The sequence below is a fragment of the Prionailurus bengalensis genome, chromosome C1 (assembly GCF_016509475.1).
Source record: "Prionailurus bengalensis isolate Pbe53 chromosome C1, Fcat_Pben_1.1_paternal_pri, whole genome shotgun sequence".
Classification (NCBI taxonomy): domain Eukaryota; kingdom Metazoa; phylum Chordata; class Mammalia; order Carnivora; family Felidae; genus Prionailurus; species Prionailurus bengalensis.
The window spans coordinates 150726960-150753553 of NC_057345.1; the positions used below are offsets into that span (position 1 = coordinate 150726960).

The following is a 26594-nucleotide window of genomic DNA, read 5'->3' on the forward strand; positions in this document are numbered from 1 at the left end:
CTCATTCCTCAAATCACGGAAAATTAGGAACAGAGGAAAGATTTGAAATGTGTATTTTCTTGGGGGAAAAAAACAAGCCAAAAGTACTTCACAAATGTGTGTGGATTACATAGCTCTCAGTGTCCTAAACACATAAACAGGCCCAAGAATGGTCTAGTCATACTCACAGATGTTAGATCCATTGGTTATTTAAGAGATATTTGGGGTATCTGGTTGACCTCATCCAACTGTCATCTAATGCTCCAAAAAGTTCCTCCCTTATTTCTCAAAGTAGGGTCAGAATCATGTTTGGAAAAATCCTTGGTCTAACTCAACATAACCTTTCATATATTCTAATTGTAAATGGAAGCTTACCAAGTATTTTGAGAAGTAGGCAGATGGGTTTATGCTGTAAGAGAAAGTAAAGGGCTATAAAGAAAATTGTTTGTACTAAGGGCTCTAAACCAGTTTCGCTTCAGGCCAGGGTTAGTGGGAGGCAAACATTTAATTTTTTATTGAAAAATAATACTTTGGATAACCTTTTACAGCCATTCAAATATCATGATGCAAACCTTTCATATTTTCAATTTTTCCATTTTCCAATTTTTGAGGTTGACAGTCCTCTTCTGAAAAAAAACTTTTTGGCCATATAACAGGTTAACTTTCTGTCAAGTGGTTCAAACCTCTCTAGGAACATGCTTGACAAATTCTCAAATTTTAGACAACAGACAGGAGGCAAAAACAGTTGGAACCACTGGTCTAAACTGAACTCAAACCTTCCTCTCTGTATTGAGTTTTGTGATATAGCTATGCTTTATTTTTGTGTCAATATAAACGAATTTTCATTATTATAAAGCCAAACATCCCTGGGAAACTGATAGGAAAAATATTACAGAGAAAGCCCAGTATGTATTTTACATATTTTACATATATACATATATTATTAAAGCACAGAACTATAAATCAATCTTTTAAATATTTCCCCTTTCCAAAAGAGAGAGAGGAGAGGGAGGGAGGGAGGGAGGGAGGGAGAGAGAGAGAGAGAGAGAGAGAGTGTTATCACTCCAGTTGTGTATCTTGTTACCATCTTGTTACCTCTTGTTATCATCAATGCTGAAGGATCAACTCTTCAGGTATTAGCTATAACTATTAAATTAGCCTAATCTAACTTTAATAAACAAGATGTGGACTTAACAGTCTATGTTTGGTTTCATTTAAATCTATGATATTCTGTTGCCTCTTTGCATTTGATATTTTTAGTAAATGCCTGAAAGAAGGAACCAGTGAATATATTTTGTACTAATTTCTAGTGTAAAGTTACTTTCAAACAAATAAAACTTCATAATAAACTTAAACACAATCTCCTTTGTTTATGTCAGCTTACATAAAAGTCCAAAGAGCTGAATGTATAGGCTCAGTTGCAAACAAAATAAAAATATTAAATTCTTTGACAGTCAAAGAAATAATTCTCATTCAGTGATCCCTTTATTATTGCTATCTTTGGTTTCCATGGGGGTTCATGTGAATAAAATAAAGTAAAATCCCACATGCACTTAGACAGAATTACAAATGAATGTTCTCTATTCCTGTTTAGGTTAAGAGTTCCAAGAATGACTATCATGTGAGTATAATGGCGGTCTTTTAGCAGTACCGACATAAAAGGGCCGTTCAACTGTGTTGTTTAATTGTATATATTCCAATGCTAGGCAACTCTCCAAGCCTTATTGTAAACATTGTATAAGGCCTGTAAGTTCAGCAAAATAATGGAGTTCAGGCTTTTCACAGTGAACTCCAAGTGACAGTTGACTTCTCTTCAGGATTTTATATATTGTTTGCCATGATTAGTGCAGACTGCTTTGTCACATAAAACAAGCTGTCATGTGGATCTCAGACCAATGTTATGTTCTAAGAGTGTCATTTTTTTACCCCGTGAACACTGACTTGGTGCAGTGTTGTGTCTCCATGTCTATAGAAAAAGGTAATCTATTACAAACTGATGTTACAGTTGTGTTAAGGTTAGTATTACAAAAGAATGTAATAGAAATAGATAATCAATAGCTATACTGAACAGGTATTAAGTATACTGATTACTGTGTTACAGCGACAGAGAAATATTAATTTGATGAATATTATACTTTAAAAGCACTTTTAGGCAAAAATTCATGTTTTTGTACACTCTCGAAGTAGTCACTAGTTTCTAGTCGGTAGTGGCATGATTAAGGAGGAAAAAAAGGCAGAGAACCATAGGATAAAAGGTACTACAATACCACCCTTTCGTTTTGTAAGAATGAGGCTCATTTACTGTTCAAAGGACATTGTTTATACATTCCAGACTTCCATCTTATAATTGCTCTAGGATTTGTAAAAAGGAAATCTCAGCAGGGCAGCAAAATTTATTCAAAGCAATAGCTGCACATAATTGGTATAAAATACCAGAACAGTCTGTTCTGAAAACTCTTTTCTCAGCAATGCAGATTTCCACTCCTTCAACTCTCTTTCTATATTCAAATAAAGTTTGCTTCCTTCTCTTCCACTACTTGAACCTTTCCTTCCCCTTTCCAGCTCACATATTTTTTAAAAGGTCCTACAAAGAATTTTCAACACAAATGACATGAGCAACTTTGATGCCCATGTAGTTTTATTTGTTTACCTGGTTACTATGACAACAGGGAAGTAGGATGAACCCCTGTTGTGGAAGAAAAGTTGGTTTTATCTTTCGTACTTACACAGAACTTCATGAGTTAGTTATGTGTTTTATCACTCGAGAGAGAGGGAGAGAGAGAGAGAGGAGAGAGCGAGAGGGAGAGGGAGAGCTAAAACTTCATTGTTGTGTGAGGATCATCTCAAGAACTGAATTAAATGAACAAAAGAAAGGAAGCTTAAGTTTGAATACTATTATACAAATTTGAGAATAAAGGAAGGAGAGTCCAAAGTGTGATACACGCCATACATAATTAATTACAATCACACCCTTTCTCTAGCACACTGTGTCGCTGTTCCAGAGTGTGAGCTGGGGTTCTGACAAAATTTCTCCAAAAATGAAATGGAAAGAATAACGGCATCTTCCTATTCAAAGTGCCATTTTCATTTTAAAAGTTATTTCAACAAGTTCTTACAAAGCTTACAATAGCTTTGCTAAGTTAACACCACTTTAAAATGCCATTAGATAGGATTTTAGCAGATGTTTCTTTACTGACATGAAGGAGAATTTGTGGGTGATTTTGTTGTTCTTTTTGGAAAAGAAAAAAATCTCCATGAAACTGGAAACTTCACCTCGCAATATTAAAGATTAAAAAATGTTCTTGAGTGGTGATGTTTGCACACAAGGTCAACATACTTAATGCCATGGAACTGTACACTTAAAAAATGGTTAAAATAACAAACATCATGTTATGTGTATGTTACCACAATAAACAAAACACAAACATTCTTGAGTATGTAGAGCAAAAGCCATTTTCAAATTTTGTCATACTGAATTTAAAACTTGTTCCTTTTTTTTTTTTTTTAATTTTTTTTTTTCAACGTTTATTTACTTTTGGGACAGAGAGAGACAGAGCATGAACGGGGGAGGGGCAGAGGGAGAGGGAGACACAGAATCGGAAACAGGCTCCAGGCTCTGAGCCATCAGCCCAGAGCCTGACGCGGGGCTCGAACTCACGGACCGCGAGATCGTGACCTGGCTGAAGTCGGACGCTTAACCGACTGCGCCACCCAGGCGCCCCAAAACTTGTTCCTTTTAAAAGTCACAGTCTTACATATAATCCTCATGTCCTATTAAAGACAGATGAAATAAAGTATAATGTGGAAAAAGGTAGGCAAAAGGTAGAGTTGAGTAAAATAAGAATAATCAGAAAACAAGTATATATGAACTTAACACTATGAAAAGTATTTTCAGCTGTATTACAGGTAACGTATGATATTATGATGTGATAATCTGCTTTTCCTTATGGAATATTTATGAGCATCAAGTGACTATTTTTTCAGATAAACTCCAAGAGAACTCTCAGATCAGATGTAAAGACATTTTATCATAAAGCTGAATACACACATACATACACACACACACACACACAATACATACAAATACACATACATATATCCAATAAACGCAATGAAATAAGCAAAAAAATTAAGCCACTACATATCAAAACCTTGAAGATATATACGCCTTCTGTATATATTCAGTCATATATTCTTCTAGCTGTGTACATATTAATTTCCTGTCGTCATTCTTTGAATATTTCTTTGTAACCAATTCCCTTCACATGGAAGCAACTAGTATGGCAATTAAGGATCAAATATCCAGAATAACTACATCATAGAAATATATTGTTTTTTAATTGAAGTAGACATCTTAATGGTAAGAAATCTGGGCACAGGTGTCATTTAAAATACAATTCACTCTAAATAAATATAACCGACATTTGTAAAGCATAGGCTGTATAACATAAAGGGTTCTGGTATATTTTGCTTCGCTTTTATTATCCAAAGCCTTAGGACCTGCTCCATCTTGGTTACTTTTAACTTCTCTCTTCACAGTCCAGTGACCAGTATGTGCAAGGCTCCTATATACGGAGGCTAGTAATCTGAAAATCTGAAAATGCTATGTACCCAACTTTTTACTTCAAAATGGATTTCATACAAGACTTAAGTCAGGTGGTGCACGTTTATTTAACAATTTGTTATGCACAGTGTCCGACAGGAGAGTCACTATCCAAATGTGGCCAAAAATGTTAAATTCAATTCCTCCATGGCACTTGCCAACTTTCAAGTGCCTAATTGCCCCTATGGGGCCAGTGGCCACCATATCAGAGTGAAAATACAGAACATTTCTATCATCACTGAAAGCTGTACTGGACAGGGCTGCGGCACAGGGTTGTTCCAAACAGCAAGCTCCCCAAATTTACTTGAAATGAGGTGTTTTGTATTACTTTATAATGCCACTTCCAACTATTTAATATCAACACTTGCTTCACTGCTTTCGGCATCTATCCGTTATGTAAAGCAAGGTACAACTCTACTAGCAGCTAATGTCTTAGAAAGTTATCCACTATAGGGTGGCTTAGTCAGTTAAGTGTCCGACTTCAGCTCCGGTCATGATCTCACAGTTCGTGGGCTCAAGCTCCCATCAGACTCTGTGCTGACAGCTCAGAGCCTGGAGCCGTCTTCGGATTCTGTGTCTCCCTCTCTCTCTGCCCCTCCCCCACTCTCTCTCTCTCTCAAAAATAAATAAACATTATAAAAATTTAAAAAAAAATAAAGTTATCCACTACTGATAGCAACAGGTCTGGTAAAATGCTTTGCATATGGCCACTCTACTAAATAATGTTTAGCTTATTTGACTAATAATGCAGATTTTTAAGAAGGCAATAAGTAGCACTGCTAAGTAAAAGTAACAAAACTATCCATTAAGATAAGTAATAAGCGGTCATTCATTTATTCGACAAATATTGAAGGAACTCCAAACCTCCTCTGGCCTTTCCACCCTCTTCTATGCCCTGGGAGGCTGACTTATAATGCCTTCCCCCTGTTCCTCCTCCCTCCAGGTTCCTACTAGTTCCAAAAGAAGGCACAGGCAGGAGATCCCAACATAGGAAGGGAGTGAGGGATGTCTGCCCAACATGGGTTGGCCTTGGTCCTCCAGTGAAGGTCACTGCTCCTCTCTGAAAGCCCTCTTCACAGGGCTATCCCTCTAAGTTCCAGTAACAGCTTCCAACCTAGCTCTTCAGACCCAGCTTAGTAAAGGTGCCCATCTTTTGCTGGCCTCAGAATATGTCATTATCTCTTTTTCGTTTCCCTAATTTCTGCCAACACATTTACAAACATTCTTGGTTATCAAACATCCTTTAAATACCAAGTTTAAGTATATGTTAAGTATATACTGTTATGCTTCCTGCCAGAGAACCTTGACAAATACAACACTCATCCTTCCACCCACCGTTCTAGGCCCTGGGAGACCTCCAGCTAATCCTAAGAAAATATATTTCTTAGAAATGTAGCCCTTTTAAAAAAATTTAAGTGCTTTTCAATAATAATGCCCCATCCTTTTATTATTTATAAAACTACACTGATAGGGGCACCTGGGTGGCTCAGCTGTTTGAGCATCCAACACTTGATTTCGGCTCAGGTCATGATCCCAGGGTCATGAGATCAAGACCCGTGTTCGCTCTGCACTTAGTGTGGAGCCTGCTTAGGATTCTCTCTCTCACTCCCTCTGCCCCTCTCCTTCACTCTCTCTCCCTCTCCCTCTACCCCTCTCCCCCACTCGTGCTCTCTCTTTTCTCTCTCTAAAAAAATAAAATAAATACATAATTATACTGACAAGAGCAGACATTTTAATGTGCCTTCCATTTCTAAATGCATGATATTCACTATATGTAACTTAAGGCAGTCATTGAGTATTTCATTTTTGTACTTCATGAAGTGCTTATATGACAATGACAAACTAGCTTAATAGCAGTGATGGAGTCTGGGCGCGAACAAGGAGTCCAATAGTAAAGCTAAAGATTGAGAAAATTCTTTAGGTGATTTAGACTAACAGCCCATTTTTATCCTAATCATATGTGTACTTTAAGCAGAAGCATTCCATCCCTAAAGCATTCTGTCTATGCTTCATATTTCTCTTTGTCATGTTAGACACAAGATATGGATTCAGTTTTATCAACATTTATTAAGTACCTACTATACGCAAAGCATTTAATAGGCACAAATATGAATAAGATATATTTTCTGTCTTAGAGTCTTACATTCTTATAAAGGAAACCATAGATATACAAATTACTGTTAACAAAACATTATGTTAAACTATTTCTACTTCTTTAATTTCATGCTACACTTTTTCTTTCCTGATATCTTCCAACATTTTCCATTTTTTTCCATTATAACATGTAAGTTATATTACATTCTAATGCAAATTTATTATACAGTATAGTCTAAATGAAATCCCACTTAGTGGGATTTACAATATAATAAGAAAAGGAAAAATCGAATTAGTAAACTCTCATGTCTCATTTTAAACATCCTAAAAAAGACATTTTATAAGCTGCCTAACAGTGAGTACATAACCAATATAGAATTTGATATGTCTGCCTCAATTTCTGTATATTCTGCCTTTATATTCTCTGCCTGTATATTCTTAACAATCTGGGTGAAAAAACTGTGCTCGAAATCTTCATCATATGTTCAGGAAGTTAGATGAAAGCTACTAAAACCAGAAACTTTTGGTTTAGAAGTAAACGTGGACCAGAAAGGAAACTCCCTGTCTATGGAGGGATAAGAATTACTCATATGGTTACTGGAATCCTAACTTTCCTTTTATATTCTAAGTTACTCTCATTGAACACATATGGTTTTTGTTGTTGTTGTTGTTTTAATTTTTATTTATTTTTCTTGAGAGAGAAAGAGAGTGCAAGCCGGGGAGGGGCAGAGAAAGAGGGAAACACAGAATCAGAAGCGGGCTCCAGGCTCCAAGCTGTCAGCACAGAGCAGGACGCAGGGCTCAAACTCATGGACCGCGAGATCAAGACCTTAGCCGAAGTCGGACACTTAACTGACTGAGCCACCCAGGTGCCCCGAACATGTATGTTTTAACTTAGGCAGATAATGCACAGGATTTCTAAAATGTCAAGCATGCCCATCCATCTTCCACTGCTGAATATTAAGTAAGTAAAGGAAATCCAAATACAGGCTACTGCTGTGTTTGGGGAGAAGTTAAGAGCAATTTATGCACAAACATTATTCACAGTAAAATGTGCTGGATCAACATGTTTTAAGGTGATTGGCTCAATCCACCTCAGAGAACTTTGTAGCCCGAGGAGTCAACTGCTCTGTAAACAAAAACAACAATAAAAACAAAACACCTAAAATGTCTAAAAACACATGTGTCTCCCCAACCTTTAAACATACCACCAGTCTGGAAACCTCCCTAACTGTGACAGTTGTCAACTAACAATGGTCCACAAATAACCAAGTTTTCCTACAGATCATACAAAGGCACTAACAGGATCTTAAATCGCCCACAGCCCTTTCTGCCATTTCCTTTTGTGCATCCCACGGCTTCCAGGGTTTATCAGTTATGGTTCCACATACTTACAGGAAGAAACACAAAAAGGTTTGAACCAATCAGTGCAGAGAATTCTTGAAACAGTGAGAAAAAACAATACTAGCTATGGTTGTACCTTGCTTTACTCAACCATGCATTCCTAAGATGTTGGGTGTAAACCAAATATAACAAAATAAACTCATCCTTTCTAACTGACTTAAATTATTTCACAAATTGGTTTTCTTGGTATCTAATACATCTTTAATAGGGCATGGTTCCTGACGGCTTTACTTTAAATATACCTTCTGTCAAGGACTTAGGTACCTGTAACAACCTCTGAAATATGTAAATGAACTAAGGATCATTTTACCAGTGAGTCTTTTTGTAAACTGTGGAAAAATCATTCTCTCTTGTTTGTTTAATATATCCCAATTTCTCCTGTATTTGATTTCTCTAATGCATGGCATAAAGCCAGGCATGATATTTTCAGCTAGTGTACTTGAGGAGTATATGATAAAACAGGATGAGGGAAAAGCTGTGTCCAAGCGGTATAACGGGCTTGCCGATGCCACCTACTGTGCATTTTGTGTTTCCAAGGTTCCCCACATAATTGACGAAAAACAGAGCTGCTGAAGCCTGATCATATGATGAGTACTGAAGGCTTCCAACTATGTTCAAATATCTCGTGAAAAAACAAGACACGCTGGAGACTAGTGGGGTGTGCTTGACATTAGGAAGAAGGCAGTTCCCATCAGAGTGGTTGACCTTCAACAAAAAAGGAGATGTTTAATCAGAGTCTCTCTGGTTTGTTTGTTTGTTTGTTTGTTTCCTGTGGTGACCAAACATGTCACAGCAGGTAGTGATGGCAGGACAGAGAAAGGTTAGCAAGAATGAAGTAGTTCAGCGTCTATTTTGCTAACATGGGAAGGCTCCAGGCATGCTGAAAAAGTGAGAGGGTCATGGCTCCAGACTCAGGGCTATAAAAACAAAGACCCTCAGGAACATGGAGGAATCCAGAAGCAGAACAAAGCCACGAAAAGGCCAAACGCCATGGAGGATGAGCAGAGCCCGGCTATGGGCTTCCTAGCCAATCTGCAAGGTTAGAAACTTGAGAACAAAGCAGAATCGGCTCTGGATACTGTTCTGGAAAAGCAGAAGCAGCAGCCACACCAGTGGAAGTAAGTGCGGAAGTCTCGCTGGCCCTCCCTGCTGGAGTGACCTCGGACACGGTGACCACTACTGGTTTCTGATCAGGCACCAGCTGGCGACACTGGCCCATTCACACTCATCAACTTCTGTGATTAACTTCCTGGGATGACTGCTAGAACTGTGTGTGGCCTCCCTTTTCTTTTCTTCCTCTCTGGCTGCGGCACTGACCAATCATGTGAGATCAGGCCTCACCACCCCCCCTACCCCGACTCGGACCCTCTGAGCTCAGCTTCTGTCTCTCTACTTTGGGTAGCTTTCCTCATCAGCACAATGAGTAGCCGGGACCAGATTATCTTAAAAGTTGATTCCAGTTCTAACATTCTGCAATTCCTGGATGTTACAAATTCCCAGAATCTCGTCTATTCAACCTCCTGCTCAACCTAAGCTAACCTAGCCAGAACTAATAAGCTTTGAAAGTTCTATGGAGTTGTTCTTGGCTGGCTGAATACAGCAATAATCAAAGCTTAAAAAACTTAAATAATAAAGCATGAAAGAATATGTATATGATTTTTAAAACATCTAAGAAAAAGTCTGAAGGTGCCAACGCCCATGGAGCAGTATGTCCTGTTGCTTAGAAGTTCATACCTAAGTAGCACTTCCCAATCTCTGTTTTCACAATCTCCAGAGCCGCTTACAAAATCACAAGTGGTGACAGAAAATTCTCCAAACAAAACCAATTTTCAATAGATTATTATGCATATAAATATGTAAGACGAGATGATGGCACGTCATGTCAAATAAAGTCTCAAAAGGAGAATAAGAAGTATTAAGGAGAAATGCAGTTATACTTTGAAATGCATTCAAGAAAAATCAAAAAAGAACCTCATCTGTTCTTAAATTGTGTTTTAGTAAGCTACTTTTCAAAATTAATTTTGCTCTCTAATAAATATTCTCTCTTTTTAAAAAATTCTTTTAAGTTTTATTTATTTTGAGAAAAAGAGAGAGAGAGAGAGAGAGAGAGAGAGAGCATCAGCAGGTAAGCAGCAGAGAGAGGGAGAGAGAGAATTCCAAGCAGGCTATGTGCTCTTAGTGTGGAGCCCGATGCAGGGCTTGAAGCCATGAACCATGACATAATGACCTGAAATGACCAACATCAAGAGTCAGAGGCTTAACCAACTGAGCCACCCAGGTGTCCATAAATATTCTCTCCCTTTTCAAAAAAATTTTTCTTAACAGAGTTTAAGGCAACTGTCATACTATAGATCTTGAAAAAATTATTGGAACAAGCATTTAAAAAATATTTTCCATTGTATTTTACTGTCAATTACTTCAAAGTGGTAAGTTCATCAATAAATAAGAATAAATATATTTACAGTTTGGAAGATATCAATTCTCCAAAAACTGACATATAGATTTAATGCCATTCCAATAAAAATCTTAGATTTATTTTTTATGGAAATTGAAAAGCTGATTCTAAAATTTATAAAGAAATTCAAAAGATCTAGGATAGTTAAGACCACTTTGAAGTATATACACTTAATTTATTGCTATAGTAATTAAGACCCTGTAGTACTGACACAAGGATGCATAGGGAATTGCAGAGAAAGTCCAGAAAAAGAAACACATAAATGTGGTCACCTGATTTACAACAAAGGCCACACTGAAATTCAAAGGGGAAAATGAAAATGTCTTCTCCATAAATGGTGCTGGATCAGCTAGATATTCATATGGGATGGGGAGCAAAAAAGGAATCCTGACCCTGTCCACACTAAATGCAAAAGTTAATTAGAAATGGATAGCAGACCTAAATGTGAAAGGTAAAATACACCTTCTAGAAGAAAATATAGAAATATAATCTTCATGACCTTAAAATAAGCAAAGATTTCTTAAACAGACACAAAAAGTAATATTCATAAAAGGTGGGCAAATTGGACTTCATTAAAATTAACAACTGCCATTTATTAGAAAATACTAACCAGACACTTAAAGGGAAAACTGGAAATTGGGATAAGATATTCTCATACATATACTGGTAAAAGATTTGCATCCTGGCTATATTTAAAAACCTACAAACTGGGCCACCTGGGTGGTCAGGTGAGCATCTGACTTTGGCTCAGGTCATGATCTCGTGGTTTGCAAGTTCAAGCCCCTCGTGGGGCTCACTGCTGTCAGTGCAGAGCCCACTTCAGATGCTCTGTCCCCCTCTCTCTCTGCCCCTCCCCGGCTCTCTCTCTCTCTTTCTCTCTCTCCTTCTCAGAAAAAAAAAAAAAATTAAAACCTATAAACCAATAAAAAGGACAACTCAATATAAAAAGTGAGCAAGAGGTTCAGTTGTATATTATGTAAGTTATATTCAATAAACCTAGTATTTTTTAAAAATGAGCAGAAAACTTAAAAGACATTTAAAAGATAAAAGATAACCAATTAGCCAACAGATACATGAAAAAGTTCTCAATATCATGAATCATCAGGGAAATGCAAATTAAAACCATAATGAGATACCACCTACCGGAGGGGCTACAATTAAAGGCTGAGAATTCCAAGTATTAGTGACATATACAGCAAATACATTTCTCATGCTTTGCCAGTGGGAGTAGAAAACTGGTAATATCTACCAAAGCCAAACATACAAATACCCTATGACATACCAGTTTCTCTCTTACAAGTGCGTGCATATATTGACCAAATGATACGAACAAAAATAATTATAGCAATTTTATTCATACTAGCCCCAAATTGAAATAATCAAAACACTCAGATAAATCAATTGTGGTATACCCCATGAAGGAATTACTATTAAAAAAAGAACTGGGGCTCCTGGGTGGCTCAAGTCAGTTGAGTGTCCAACTCTTGATTTTGGCTGAGTTTATGATTCCAGGGTTGTGGAATCCAGCCCCACACTGGACTCAGCACTGAGCGTCTGCCCCTCTCCCCTACTCGCACTTGCTCTCTCCCTCTCAAATTAAAAAAAAAATTTCTAAACAAAGAACAAACAACTGCTACACATAACAACATGACTGAATCAATCAAAGCAAAATAATAATGAACTAAAGAAGTTAGACAAAAAAGGATACATACTATAGGATTTCACTTTTATGAAGTACAAGAATAGGTAAAACCAATATATAAAGATAAATGTAAGACTAGTGGTTACCTTTGGGGAGTACAAACTGGGGAAGGAAATGAGGGTGCCTTTTGGGTGCCAGAAATATTATATAGTGATCTGGGTGGCCACCCAGATTAAGGAAAACCTTAATCTATATATTTAAAACGCGTGTCCTATATGGGGCACCTGGGTGGCTCAGTCGGTTAAGCATCCGACTTCGGCTCATGATCTCACGGTTTGTGGGTTCGAGCCCCATGTCAGGCTCTGTGCTGACAGCCCAGAGCCTGCTTCAGATTCTGTGTGTGTGTGTGTGTCTCTCTCTCTGCCCCTCCCCCCACTCATGCTCTATCTCTCTCTCTCTCTTTCTCTCAAAAATAAACATTAAAAAAAATTTTAAATGTGTGCACTGTATGTTCTACCTCAATAAAAATTTTAAATAAACACACAAGTAAACAAAATTATCCCATTGTGCTCCATGATGGCACAAATCATGTCTTATTTACATATTTGCACCTCCCAGAGCCTAATACGATGCCTGCTCAGTGTTTGCTGAAGTTAATTAAATTTGCCAGGTAGTTCCAACTACATGATCTTAACTACATCATTTTAAGTACAATGAGTCTGAGTTGTCAATGGTAGAACTATAGCTTAGTGCTTTCTGCAGATTCCTTTTAAATTCCCAATTCATTCATATTTAAAATATCTGGCTTTCCCACCACCCCCCCCCCCCCAAAAAAAAGGGAGACAGGAACATCTGCATATTGAAAACCAGCCCCATTTTCAGGGTTTAACAAGATTCAAATCAAAAAGGCAAAGGACGAAAAACAAAGAAAGGTGCTGTCGTGGCGCCCTAGAAAGCAGATGTTCATTAGGGCCCAGACACACAGATTACTATCACAATGTACTTATCTGCACACGCTATCGTCAGACCACACAGTCAAATCAAATTTTGAAGGCTCAAAGGATGTGCACTGAAGAACATCCTGTGCTGCTGAAACATGAATTTGAATTTTGTGACAGAGACAGAGGGGTAAAAGAGAACTCCACAGATCACCCACTGTCATTTGAAATCCTATTTATATGTTAAGAAATCATCTATTCCTTAAAAAAGCAATCAAAATCAGCATTTAAGATTTCTGCTACTAAAATGAAAATCTGAGGAACTACTACCAAATAAGAAACATACCTTGTTTTCAGTCTTTAGCCAAGTAAAAAACACACAATAGTCTTGCAATTATTTCTAGATAAAGAATCAGTTTGTGAAATATCCAAAAAATAGAAAAAAAACGATTATGTGTGACTTTAAATATCAGTATGGGTGAAGAAAAATGTAAACAGTTTACCATTTCACTATCTCATAATTAAATTCTAATCTCATTAGGAGTAGCATTGGTCATCAAAATACTTTCTATTATGCTAATTATGTTCTCTTTTGTTCAAAGTATTACATCATGTCTGCACTTCTGTAACAACATTTATACATTGCCAAATAAAATTTTATTTTAAATTTCCACATAAAATTGGATAAAGATTCAGAAGGAAAATCTGATTCAAAGAGGCAATTGTAGTTAGCAAATTCTTAATCATAATCTGTAGCATTAAGAGTTAATAAAGATTTTTTTTTTTCAGTCAGGTTAAGTTAGACACACTTGGTCCCTGATTTGGGAATAGCTTGTATGCAATAATCACCCCAGTAGACCAGTAGCGTGGCACACACCAGTAGCTAGTCAGAAGTAAGTCCAGACTGACACTACTCTTAATGTGCGGTAAGAAAAACTGGGGGCAGGAGCAGGGGAGAAGGGAAAAGAAGAAGGGAGTAGGGGAAAAGGAGAAAAGAAAGAGGAAACACCCTGAGAATGCCCAAACCCATGGGCTTTTCCCTCACACATTCCCACTTTGCAGGCTCTTCACTCCAGAAACAAAATACCAGGGGATCCATGGTCTGAATCATCCTCTTAAGCACAGATTGGTTCCATTCTGACTTCCTCTCAGGGTAGGATTCTTAACCTGTGCTCCACAGGCTGTCCTGGTAAATATTTGAGGTTAATGGGAAAGTGCCATCATCAAATTCTCAAGGTTTAGAGTTCCCCTATGAGTTATGAGCCATTGTTGGACCGGAACTAGATGAAAATAAGAGAAGTGATGGAACTGGACAGTTTGTTCTTTGTCATTTTGTTTCCTTCTTGTTTCCAGCCTCACAAGGTGTTTGCTTGATCTGATGCTGGAGGAGAGCGAGCAAAGCAGTGAGGTTGTAATCATCTAGTCAATGAGGGGCAAGGGATGAAACCCAGAAAGCCTTGGACTGCATTTTTTAAAGTGAGTTTTGGGGCTGGAGGTGGGGGTGGGGGTGGTGTTATCGCTGAGGCCAGCATAAGAAAATAGGTGAGTAGGAAGCTAGTGTCCCAGGGAATAAGGAATAAATCAGGCTCCCAGGGCCTCGCACACAGTGAGAAGCTCCAGAGTCTACACCTCAAAGGACTTCACAAGCCACACCTCCCATCTCTTCTTGGAACCCAGTCCCCAAGTTCTAGAAGCTCAAAGCCCTACTGAAGGACTGCAGGGAGCTCTTGTCTTCCCACAGCCTGTCAGGGGAGTTAGGAAAACCTACCCACTCCCCTAAAGGATACAAAGATGGGTTCCTGGAACCTGGAATTTGAACTCTGAATACTCATGCACCGTGTCCCTCCCCCAAACATTGCCCAAAAGGGTGCTTTGGTTCTATGATGAGATTAGTACTGGAACAAGTACCTGTGAATTATAAAGTGGATTACTTTTACAGGCTCTTAAAGGTTGGCTGTGGGCCCTACCACTAAGGATAACAATTTATGTATGAAATATGTTAGATGAGTTTCAAGTTCTACATAACTGATACGTGAACTTTTCAGAACAAACTTGAAAACAATTCACTTGTAGGTTAAGTCACACCCAATCACTGAACAAATCACATAGAGCTCTAGAAAAATATCATCTTTCAGCTATAGAATTTTTGCTATAGAAAGTGTTCTGGTAGCCAATTCCTTTTGTGTTGCTGTTGTTGTTGTTGTTGTTGTTGTTTAAATAAAAGTGCAAACAATCGTGTGGAATGAAACCTAGAAGAGGCTGAGATTAGGAACCTCTTTTCGTTAAGGCTTCCATTTTTAAAACAATGAAATTAATCAAAGTTGTGCTTTGCAGGAGGCAAAGAAAGTTTTGAGAATATATCAGTTAATGACCTGAAAATAAAAACTGCCAAATTTGTCTTTTTATTAATGTCTGTATTTGTCAAAAGCCTATTCACTGATGAACCCAAATGCTGTTGAGATGACAAAGGTAAAGGTGATGGTATTACAAACTTTTAATAAAATGTCACTCTTGCTTACAACCAAATATTTTATTTGAGACTTTACAAGCAGCTAGTATTATTCTATAGGTAAGGAAGGATTTAGAAGTTCTCCAGTACAAATATACTACCAATGGTAACTCTCAAAATCACCATGTCTAAAAATTGTTAAATAAGGGAAATGGCATAGTGTCATTTGAAGAGCTTAAGCATAATAAAAATGGAAGTTTAAAATCTAAAATTCACTTTTGGCAACTTTGATTTCTCCCCTCCCCCAAGAAACTCAGGTTAAGAGAGCACAGTATTCCATGATGATGTATCCATCCAATTCTTCCCATTCTAATTAGTAAAATTTTCAATTGATTAAAAAAAACAAAACTGGTATCATCTAAAACAGATCCACACACTTTACTTTTCCTACAAGATCGGTAAAAATTATTTATGATATCTGTGAAAATATTTCGTTTTTTTGCACAAGACCTTTCCCTGGAATCACTCTTCATCTGGGAGGAAGCCCAGTAGCACCTGTTGTTCAGTGGGCAGCCAGAGAGGGGAGGGTTCTATGTTCCCCAGTGAGGCCAGTGAGGCCAGTGAGGCCAGAGGACAACGTGACTCTCGAAGCACATCGTTTCATTTGCAGAGGCGAAGAAAGCTTATTTTAGAAGAATTAAAGCTAGAGAAAAAAATAGTTATACCTATGAAAGATCATGAATAATAAAAAATCTGTTATTTTCTAAAGAAATAACAGCTCACATAGATACGTTATCAACTTGTAGATTGTAGGCACACAATGATGTAATTAGCACCATAACAAAACATTTTCTCCCTTTGCCGTGAGCACACCTAATGAATTAGAAGAAATAAACATCATTTCAAATGGTTTAAAACAATAAGAGTAACAAATCTGTGTAACCATTATGTCATCACTTAAGCATGATATTCTCAGCCTGTCACAACCCAAATAGGTTGGCTTCGTAGCACACTTATAAGCCTAAAACTTGAAAATTAACAATGTAAAATACGGTAACTGCATATGAAACTTTGTGGGGAAGGAGTTAACATAAAGTACCAAAAAAAGTGTTATTCTTTAACATTCTAAGCACTCATAAAAGGATTATAAAGCACAAGAAATACAAAACAATGCTGATTATCAATTCAAGACATTTTCACTCATTAATCTAAAGCCCTAATTTCTTTCTAAAATTCCCAGGTTTATTGTGGCCTTTATATGCCCTTTACTTTTTCTCACAAAACACAATGGCAGTGTTTTTAATCTCACAGATGTATATCTCAGGGCTTTCTCTGTCGCTCAGACTTCTGGTTGATACGTTACCTTCCTGGGTGTACTATTTTGTAAATATTTTTCTTCACTTATTTCTTGTATTGTGTCTATTCTGTCTTTCCTGGTAGCTGATGAGATGCTAGAGAGCAAGGACCAGCTATTATACTCCCTAACCTTTCCCAATTTCAAGTGCAGAGAATGGTGCTCTGGGATCACTCAGAAAATACAACCGATTAGTTGGTATGTCAGTCCTTCATGAACCTCAGCAATTTTTCAACAAGCTACCAGCTGAAAACTTTAACCTAATTCCAGAATACAGATGCTACAGCCAACGTTAGAAATCATCCACCAGGCATTGTGTTTAAAATGCCAGAGTTTGAAAAGCAAATTAACTGTTTATATTAGCATCTAATCTCTTTTAGGATTTAGGTTTTCATATTTATCATCTAGAAAACTGTTCTCCATCCTCTAAAATGACAAATGCATCCATTTAAGAATTAGCTAAAAGACAATGTATAGAGAAGGACAGCGTTCAGTTCTGTATGTTTTCTCCCCCAGGAGGACTGGGTGTTGATTTTTGCCCCCCCCCCACTTTTTGTCTCTCTCCCCATCTCTCTCTCTCTCTTTTTCTCTCTCTCTCTTTCTCTCTCTCTCTCTCTCTCTCACCAGCTTTGACACACTTCTTTTCCAGTGCTTATTTGAAAAATTAAGATATTCATATAATTATGTTAAGGAGACAAAATACATTAAGAAAAAGTAAGGAATTCAACTATGGGAGATATGTGTTGAGTTTGTTATTAGCTTAACCATCACCATCCCCTTTACACTTCTCCTTCGTAGGAAGAAATGTTTAGTTTCTGTTACCAAATTAGTGTGTGTGCTCAAGTTTGCATGTATGTTTCACACACACGGTTCTAAGAAGACATTTTGCTGTGTATCACCCGGCCAAGCTCCCACTGGTGAAAGTCTGTATCATCCAAGTGCTGCCTTCATGAGGCACAACCAACTTCCATCAGGTTTGACTATCTACCCATTAAAACAATAGAGAAAAACAAGCCAGAACATTTAAATTCATTCCACATAAAATCTCCAAGTCCAATGTTCAATTTTGAACATATGGTTTGATCTGACACCAAATACTATGGCATTACATTTAAATCACTCACATACCATTACTACATTTTATTTAATAAATATTAAATATAGTACATTAAATATAGTACTTCTACTTCAGGGCAACTTGATACGTTCCTGCTCATTCCTCTAACCCCAATGAATGGGATAACAAGCTAGTAGCTGAATGTCATGTTTAGGGTTATGCAACAGTCAGTAATTGAGAGAGGACTAATTCTGAACACCTCAATGCTAGTTTATATTTTAGTTGTTATCCATTAAATGAATACATGTTTTTACCGAGTCTGAAATACATTTCTTTAAGAAGGTGATTTTCTTGAAAACTGAGCAGGAAAAAGTTTCAATTATGTTGGTGGGGGCCACTGATAGGAAACAAAGACAGGCTCTGAGTCACCAATTCATCACATGTAACATTTCCCACCTCAATATAATACTATGAGATTTTTTTTCTGGCACCATAGGCTTTAATGAAGAATGTACAAAACGGCACTTTTGATTCCATAAAAGAAGCACTGACCAACTGATATGTGATTCCTCCCAGGGATCTTACTCAATCCATAAAACAATTTAAAGTTGTCAAAATGGTAACAAAATAAATCAAAATGCAAATCAAACTATAATGAGATTGCTATAGAAAATCAGACTGGATTATTATATTTGTACATTTTGGTCTACATTTTTTTCCTGGTCTAAAAAAATTCACATGTACTTACTCTGAATAATAATAGTCACTAACAAGCATTTATTTAGCACCTACTGTTTTGTGAATCAAGCAAGAAACTAGGGAGGTGTTAATATCCTTTGCAGAGAGACTTACAGTGGGCGAGAAGATCATGCTTGAGGAGAGTAAACATTAGTGAGACTAAGCAGCCAATAAAAAACAAACTGGACAAAAAAATTCCTCATCCTTAAAAACAATGAACAATATTTAAGTGTCTGTATCATTTTTACTAAGCACTTATCCTTCCATTGTACATATTTCTCTCACATGATTTTTACTGGTTAAGTAGACATGGGGAGAAATATTTTATTTTCTGGAAATGCTCAATTTAATAAAAGAAAGAAAGACCCTTTTGTCTTTAGGTAAAAGACCCATAACTTAAAATTTTAGTACTCATTAAGTAAGCTGGGGTAATTTTAAAGTTCCAATAAACCATTAAACCAAATACAAAGTCTGAGCAATGTATCAGTAAAGTTTTAAAATGTTTTTTCTTGAAACTGCATTACATGGAAATTGCCCATATTTGAACTTAAACTCAAAACCAAGATTGCCAACCATGTAAGGTATATCTATTTATACTAATACTAAATGACTGAAAACTTTCCTACTTCACTTCTCTTTTCCTTTTCCTTTCCAGTAGCTTGAGATTTAGCCCCCAGCATATAAAAATATAATAGATGCTATGGAAAATCCAAAAGAAATAGCTATCTCGGGGGAAGAATGCTACAGTACTGCATTACAATGCATGTTCATTTTAACCATCCCATGACCTTGAGCGTTCCAATACCACTTCTAGATAGCCACACTATCTCATTCACCAAAGGAACGAAGGTGTGTATTCAGGGTATAAAATATTACTTGGCTGTATTGATCTATTTAAGCAAACTTTATTCGCTGTATAAACGCAGTTACTTGTTAGGACACAAAGCACCCTAAGTTCTAAGATCATGCCTCTGTATCTCCAAACCACCCTACTACACTCAGTCGTTCCATGTATCAAATCATAAACCCTAAGCCCTAGAGAAACAGATCGACACAATAGTCATATGGGTACCAAGTAAAAGTTAAGGAATTCAACAAAATGTTAATGCACACAAAAATTCAATACAGAGAAACTACTTTGTTCTGGTAGCCTTTATTAACACAATCCCAAATTATATCACTCGTTATTTTTCATATTTTGAAGCTAGGTGATATGTTCTTTAGCATACACATATAAAGATAACTTTAAATGAAGCTTTTGTTTTAGAAAGACTTCTTTAGCGTATAGACAATACTGTTTATGCATAAAAACTTAAAAACCAAGCTTTCAAAATGGTATGTTTTATAGAAGTATCTTTCGATAACTATGAACATACATCACAAATGTGTACACGGCATTTAGTTGGTACAAAATATTAGCCAAGCGTGTAAAGAACATTTTGTACTTTCCTTTCTTCAAAAGAAATAAGAAGTATTTCAATTCCCATATATATCAGCATACATGCATTGGCAGTAATATAGGTTGTAGGATCTCTGAAATAAACAGACCGTGAGGAGTGACTTTATACTAAGTGAAATTAATACAGCCAATGTTTGAAAATGTGCACATACAAATCTTTAGGCTAAAATATGTTAAATTATCAGATTTTTTTTCCTGTGTAGCTGAAAAGTGGATACCAAATTTAATGTTTCATAATATACCACGGGTCATTTATAATTCAGAAAATCCTTTAGAACGGTTATGTGCTTACATTTACGAAGCTACATCAAACTACCTCGTAGAATGAACGTGTCAGGTGATAAAGAAAGCCTGCTGGGATAAGACCACCCTGACAGAGAAACACAAAAAAACCCAACAAGCATGTAAAATCAGGTTACTTCTAATCTATGTTACTCCACACTAAGATATTAAGAAAATTTCACAATCTCATTTCCGCCCATGCCTGCCCTTCCATACCATCCTCCGATTTACTTTATGTGTAATGCAGCTGTACTACTTTTCTAATGATTTCTGTCAAATGATTTCTCTTTCTGTCAAAGTACAAAGCATGCTGATATGGTCACGCTGTAATAGAACTGCATAGATTGTTGTTGTTGTTGTTGTTGTTGTTGTTAATAACTGGAGAAGTGACCAAGATGTTTTTATGGGGAAAAAATACGAAATAAAATTTACAACAGTCTCTAATTGGATGAGTAACTCAAGAAGAATTATTTGACATATGTTAATTTCTTAACATAGGAAAACAAAACTCATTCTCAAGTGTCACTTTAACTGGTATGTATTCCTCCTGCTGAAAAGAAATCCCATCCATGTATTCTTTCTTGATTCAAAACCATCACATCCGTCTCCTGATTGCAAGTTTAAGTCAAATATCACTTTGTAAACAACCATGCCATTACTTAGTTTTTGATATAGTTTCCAAACGGAAGTTTCAAAACAACCCTGACCAGCAAACACATCACTGTACTTTAAACAGACTGATGTTTTCTATCGCATGTTTCAGGAAGGTTAAAAGACACACATAGGCAAGGATCATCACCGTAGACAACAGATTCTAAGTGAGAATATTAATTCTTTAGGTAGACTAGGCAACACTTGTTTTTAAACTAACTACCAATCAAACGAAGTCACTTTTTTTTTTTTAATGACTCACACTACCATGTTACCAGCAAATACGTCAAGGAGAAAAAACAGAGCTATGCGTTTCAAACTGTGCTTACCTAAAATCTGCATCTGGTCACTTTACATTTTAGGAGATACCCCTTTCTGGGATAATCAAGATACGTACAGTAGGGAATTTAGGTTTAATTATCGAACTTTAATACCACGTTATATAGGTCAAGTCGGTATGTGTGTCTTTCTTCTGAAACAAAGAAATTCCGAGTAATAGGATTTCAAATTTCATAGTAGAAACAGCAAGATATGTTTTGAGAATGTCACTTACAGTAACACAAATCAATATTAAATGCTTTATGCAGGAAGCACACTTTCAGAAAATGGGCCCTAAAGCTTTCTGGGATCCGACCCTAATTACTGGAGCAGGCTCTTGCCGTTTGTCTCTCTCTTCAATTATTTACGGGGCAAAAAGAGCCAAATGGCAATGCATTAGCTATATTAAATGCTATGTACTTGGTTTCTAACTTACTAATGGTACATAAAAATTACTAAGGTGAATGTGCCTGTAGAAACATGGCCCTTTTTCTTCTTCACCTGAGTGTATCTATTTATTATTCATATAGTTAAGTGTTGAATAGCCTGTCCTTTAGGCACCCGATGCTGCATAATTTAAACAAGTGCATTAAACATATATGATATCTAAAAGGTAGTGCATTGATTATACCTCAAAATTTCTTTGAACAACCTGTATTTACAATGTATCTCACAAAAAAATGAGCACCTCCCTTGGGTCTCTGAAAACAAATATGTGGGGACCACACAGAAATGAATGAGTATTCTTGCTTCTACCATCTTGCTGCTTTCTGGCCACCCAAAGTAAGATGAGAATTGAGGGGAACAAAAAGGAGGTCCTTGATTACTCGAAAATTTCTGGTCTCAGTGCTGACAAGTGTCCTTTTTTACATGAGAAAATACAGAGCTATGTTGTAGGTACATAACGCGGACCACACACACTGTAAGAAAGAAAAGCTTATCAAGATTGAATCAGAGATTCTTTGCATCAGGCCAGGAATGTCCTCTGCCAGCAAGGAGGACATGATTACAACCTACCAAAGAAAGTTCAGACACTGCATCCATACTTGATTCTTTTGTGATCTAGAAAGGCACCTGGGGTAGTGATAGGAGACGCTAATCGCTGAAGAAGGCTGCTGCATCCAACTTCAACCCACCCTCCCAAATTATGGAAGAAGCTTCCAAAGCAGTGAAACCCTCCCTCTTCATGGGCCCACCAGATATATATATATATATATATATATATATATATATATATACATATATTTATTTTAATGAGTTCGGAATGCCTCAAATCTCACTGAAAAAATAAGACAGGCCCACTAACAAGGTACCCGGGGTCTCCAGAAAGTCAGTCGCAATTTGTATGGCTACATGTCATCAGCTGTGTTACCTAAGAGTATGTCAAGGCCACTTTTGAGAAAGCACCACTGGAAATCGAACTGTGGTCAACATATAAGGTAGCATTTTTCTAAACTAAATATAAAGTCACTTCTTTGCACTGAAATCTGCCCATTGTCCTTCCTTTGCAAAACCTACAGGATAGATTAAAAGGAACATCAGTGAACGGGGAGTGAACTTTGGCCACTTTTTCACCCAAAACACCAGCGTAAAAGTAGAAATCAGTAACCAGGTGAAGTGCCACACCGCACAAAGATCAAGGCGAGAGGCGGGCGCGCAAGGCCGTAGGCGGGGAAGAAAATGTCCCGTCCCCCCACTTCAAGCCCCAGTCATCGCGCGCGCGGGAGGTTGAGGGGCGTCCCTGGGGGCCCCGGAGCTGCGCACCACTCCGAGGGAAGGCAAGAGTTACTGCTCGCAGGGCGAGGCCCAAGGAGAAGCGGTCGAAAAGCCGCGCCGGCCGCGGGTCCTGCCGCGGAGCCCCAGGCGTCGGCGGCTGAGCAGCCACCGCTCGGTGAGGGGCGCCGCTCGGCCCAGCGACCCTCCCCTCCTCCCGGGCCAGGAAGGGGCTGGCGGCTCTTTCCTGTCTAGTCTCTCCCCCCACGGCTTTCTGTAACCCGATCCCCGCACTCCGCTCCCCGGGCAGCCGCAGCCCCGCGCGCCGCCCCGCGCCGCCCAGGCCAGCGCTATAGTTAGCAACCCTCCATCAACTCCGCCGGGGGTGGCGGGGGCTCGCAGCGCGCGCCCCTGCACGGGCCCCGACCGGCGCGCGCGCCCCCGGCGCCCCCCGCCCCCGGCGCCCCTTTACCTTCGCTTGAAGATACTGGGGGTAGTAGTAGGTGGCGTACTGAGGGTACATCTGCTGTTTCCACACTTTGCCCATGAAGCTGGAAGGGAGCCTGCCGTGAGCCTGCCGTGCAGGGTCGCGGGCACTTTGGGGTTTCCAAGTCTCGATCTCTCCTGCCTCTCCCTTTCCGGCGGCGGCGGCGGCGGCGGCGGCTGCCGCTGCTCCACCTCCCAGCCCGGACCAGACGTCGTCGTCGTCGTCCTCCTCCTCCTTCTTCTCCTCCTCCCAGGCAGAGAGAAAGACACTGCAGAGCGCAGAGGGCACCCTGGACAGGGCGCTCCCAAGGAGTTGCCTCCCGGAGCCCGACTGCACCGAGGTTGCCAAGGGCTGGCGCGCGGGCCGCTCTCCGCTCCGGCGAGCAGGCAGAGCGGGGCTGGGAGGTGATCAGTACAAGTGGAAAGTGCTGCTGCGGCGGCGACGACGGCTTCGCTCAGTGCCAGGCGGCATCTGGGGTGGGTGCGCCGGATTGGGAGAGGGGAGAGGGGCTGGCGCGCCGAGGCGGTGGGGGGAAGGGCGGGCGGGGCGGGGCTTGGGCGCCGCGGAGCTCGGGACCCGCTGGAGGTGAGGGCTGAGTTTTAACCACTCCTCACTTCCAGGGCTCGCTGTTGGACGAGCGGAAACCTTGGGAACCCGGGTCGCTTTGTGTGGGCGATGGGAGGTGGGGGGTGACTTGGGGGACCCAGTTTAAGAACTGCAAAGTGGACACCTCGTTTCCTTTCTTGAGTTTTTATCGCCGTAAGGGGGAGGGGAAGTAAGGAGAAAGCGGAGGAAATCTGATCAATTTCTCACTCTCCCCCCCCCACCCGCCCAATGATTTTTTTTTTTTTTTCGTAAGAAATCGAAAATGATTTAGTGTCCAACCACAAAGCTGGAGTCGGGACACCTGGGTTCTGTTCTCCCAACCCCCAGACCACAACACTTAATTTTCTAGGTGACCTTGGGAGGGTTAGTATCCTTTGGTTTGGTTTTCCCAGCCATGTGAGGGGTGAAATCGTGCCCTCTGCACAAGGGGAGGCAAAGCTCTCTCAAACACGCACACACACACACCTCACAACAAATAGATGGATCCTTCTAAGGGGGAGATGCCGCAAAGAGGCAGAATGTTATTATTAGAGGACACAATATAGACATCAGCTCTTCTCTGCCTCTTTCTAATGCTGCCAGACAGTCTGTCAACTCCCACTCAGGAGCAAGGAAACTCCTGAGTTTGGAATATTTTAAGGCCATTTTGAAAGTCACACTGGCATATTGTTGCAGCGTGCTTCAGTGACATATAAAATCAATCTCTCTCTTTCTGCCTGTCTCCATCTCCTAATTGTCACAGTTCTAGACAGCCCCAGACAGCAGTGGTTCAGTTCACTATGTAACTGGTTATAATTTAATGGAGTTAATTGGTCCCTGAAGCAGCCTGTAGAAGACTTTTATATTCTAGCTCAAAAAGAGATAATACCAAAATGTACAAATAGAGTAAGGAAGCACCTCCAAATTGGAGTCCTTGCACATCTAATAAAATGTAATAAAAAATTCATTTGTTATTAAATAGACCTTGATTACTTTGTTTTGTCACTTTGGTTTTCTGAGAGTCTGTTTTCCTAACAGCACAAAAGGTAAACCAAACTGAAATGGAATGCATGATTTTGTTAGTTACATTTTTTTACCATTACATTTCAAAGCAGGTTTAGTTAGATACTTTAAAACAAAGAAACAGTGTCATGAAACCCTTACAATCTTTACATGATTTGGACAAATTTTAAGGTTATGCATTTTGACAAAACAAAATAAGTGTAAGCTGATATGAGAACGTTTTGGATATGCTAGGAGGCAAATCATGTATTCTTTAAAAAATTAACAGTTAACCTATGTAAAAATCCTATACAGAAACTAGTGTTTATTGGGTTTCTGATATATGGTGGGCACTGTTGAGGTTATTGTAAATCTGAAGGTCAGAATGATTCACTATCTGGCTAGGCAAACGTTAAAAAGTTCCTTACATGTTTCATTGTGGGACTCTTTAATGTTTTGGGGAAGAAAACTGACATGAACTAACTTGTGCCTTAGGAACTTGTGTTTGAAAGGCTTGAGGTGATAAGGGAAATTACCAAACTTAGACTGTTCTACTTTTTTCTGGATGATGACAATTCAGCCTGTGTTCAAGAACACAGAAGCACACACACAATTACGCGGACACTTGATTTATGACTGAATTGGTATTGCAGAGCAGTGGAGAAAGAATGAGCTTCTCAATAAATGATTCTAGGTCAATTGGCTATCCATATGGAAAAAATGAAATTGGAGCCCTGCCTCACAAAAGGGAAAGAAAAAAGTTCAAGTGAATTAAAGACTTAAATTAAAAAAAAAAAAAAGATAAAATGGGGCACTTTGGGTGGCTCAGTGGGTTAAGCGTCGACTTCCGCTCAGGTCATGGTGTCGTGGTTCGTGAGTTCGAGCCCTACGTCGGGCTCTGTGCTCATAGATCAGAGCCTGGAGCCTGCTTCAGATTCTGTCTCCCTCTCTCTCCGCCCTTCCCTCGCTCATGCTCTGCTTCTCTCTCTGCCTCTCTATCTCTCTCTCTCAAAAATAAATAAACATTAAAAAAAGTTTAATGATAAAGCTATTAGAAGACAATTTAGGGAAATATGTTTATAGCTTTGAAGGGAAAAATTCCTTTAATAAGGTGACCAAAAGTGCAAGATTGATCAATTTGACTATATTAAAATTATGAACACTGGTTCATCAAAGGATTCTGTATAGAAAGTGAAAAAGCAGGCCACAAAATAGTTATTTGTAATCCACAAAACTATAAGGAGTTAATGTGTAGAATAATATAAAGAATTCCTTGGTATCAATAAGAAAAAAATGAGCAAAAGACGGATGCATATTTCACAGAAGAGGAATGAATGATAAATGTTCCTATAACTTTGAAAAGATACACTCTATAATAAAGGAA

At 38.7% G+C, this 26594-nt stretch overlaps 1 protein-coding gene across 8 annotated transcripts in view; it reads right to left on the minus strand.

Annotated features, from left to right (window-relative positions):
* Positions 1-24691, minus strand: part of RBMS1 (RNA binding motif single stranded interacting protein 1) — a 220445-nt gene extending 195754 nt beyond the window's left edge. The window contains exon 1 of one of the 8 annotated variants that reach the window (XM_043576868.1): positions 23609-24691. In XM_043576868.1, coding sequence (XP_043432803.1) covers positions 23609-23683 — 75 coding nt within the window. In that variant the 5' untranslated portion in view covers positions 23684-24691. The remainder of the gene's footprint in view (positions 1-23608) is intronic. The other 7 variants (XM_043576877.1, XM_043576881.1, XM_043576879.1 and 4 more) reach the window with 7 other exon arrangements.
* Positions 24692-26594: the final 1903 nt, after the last annotated feature.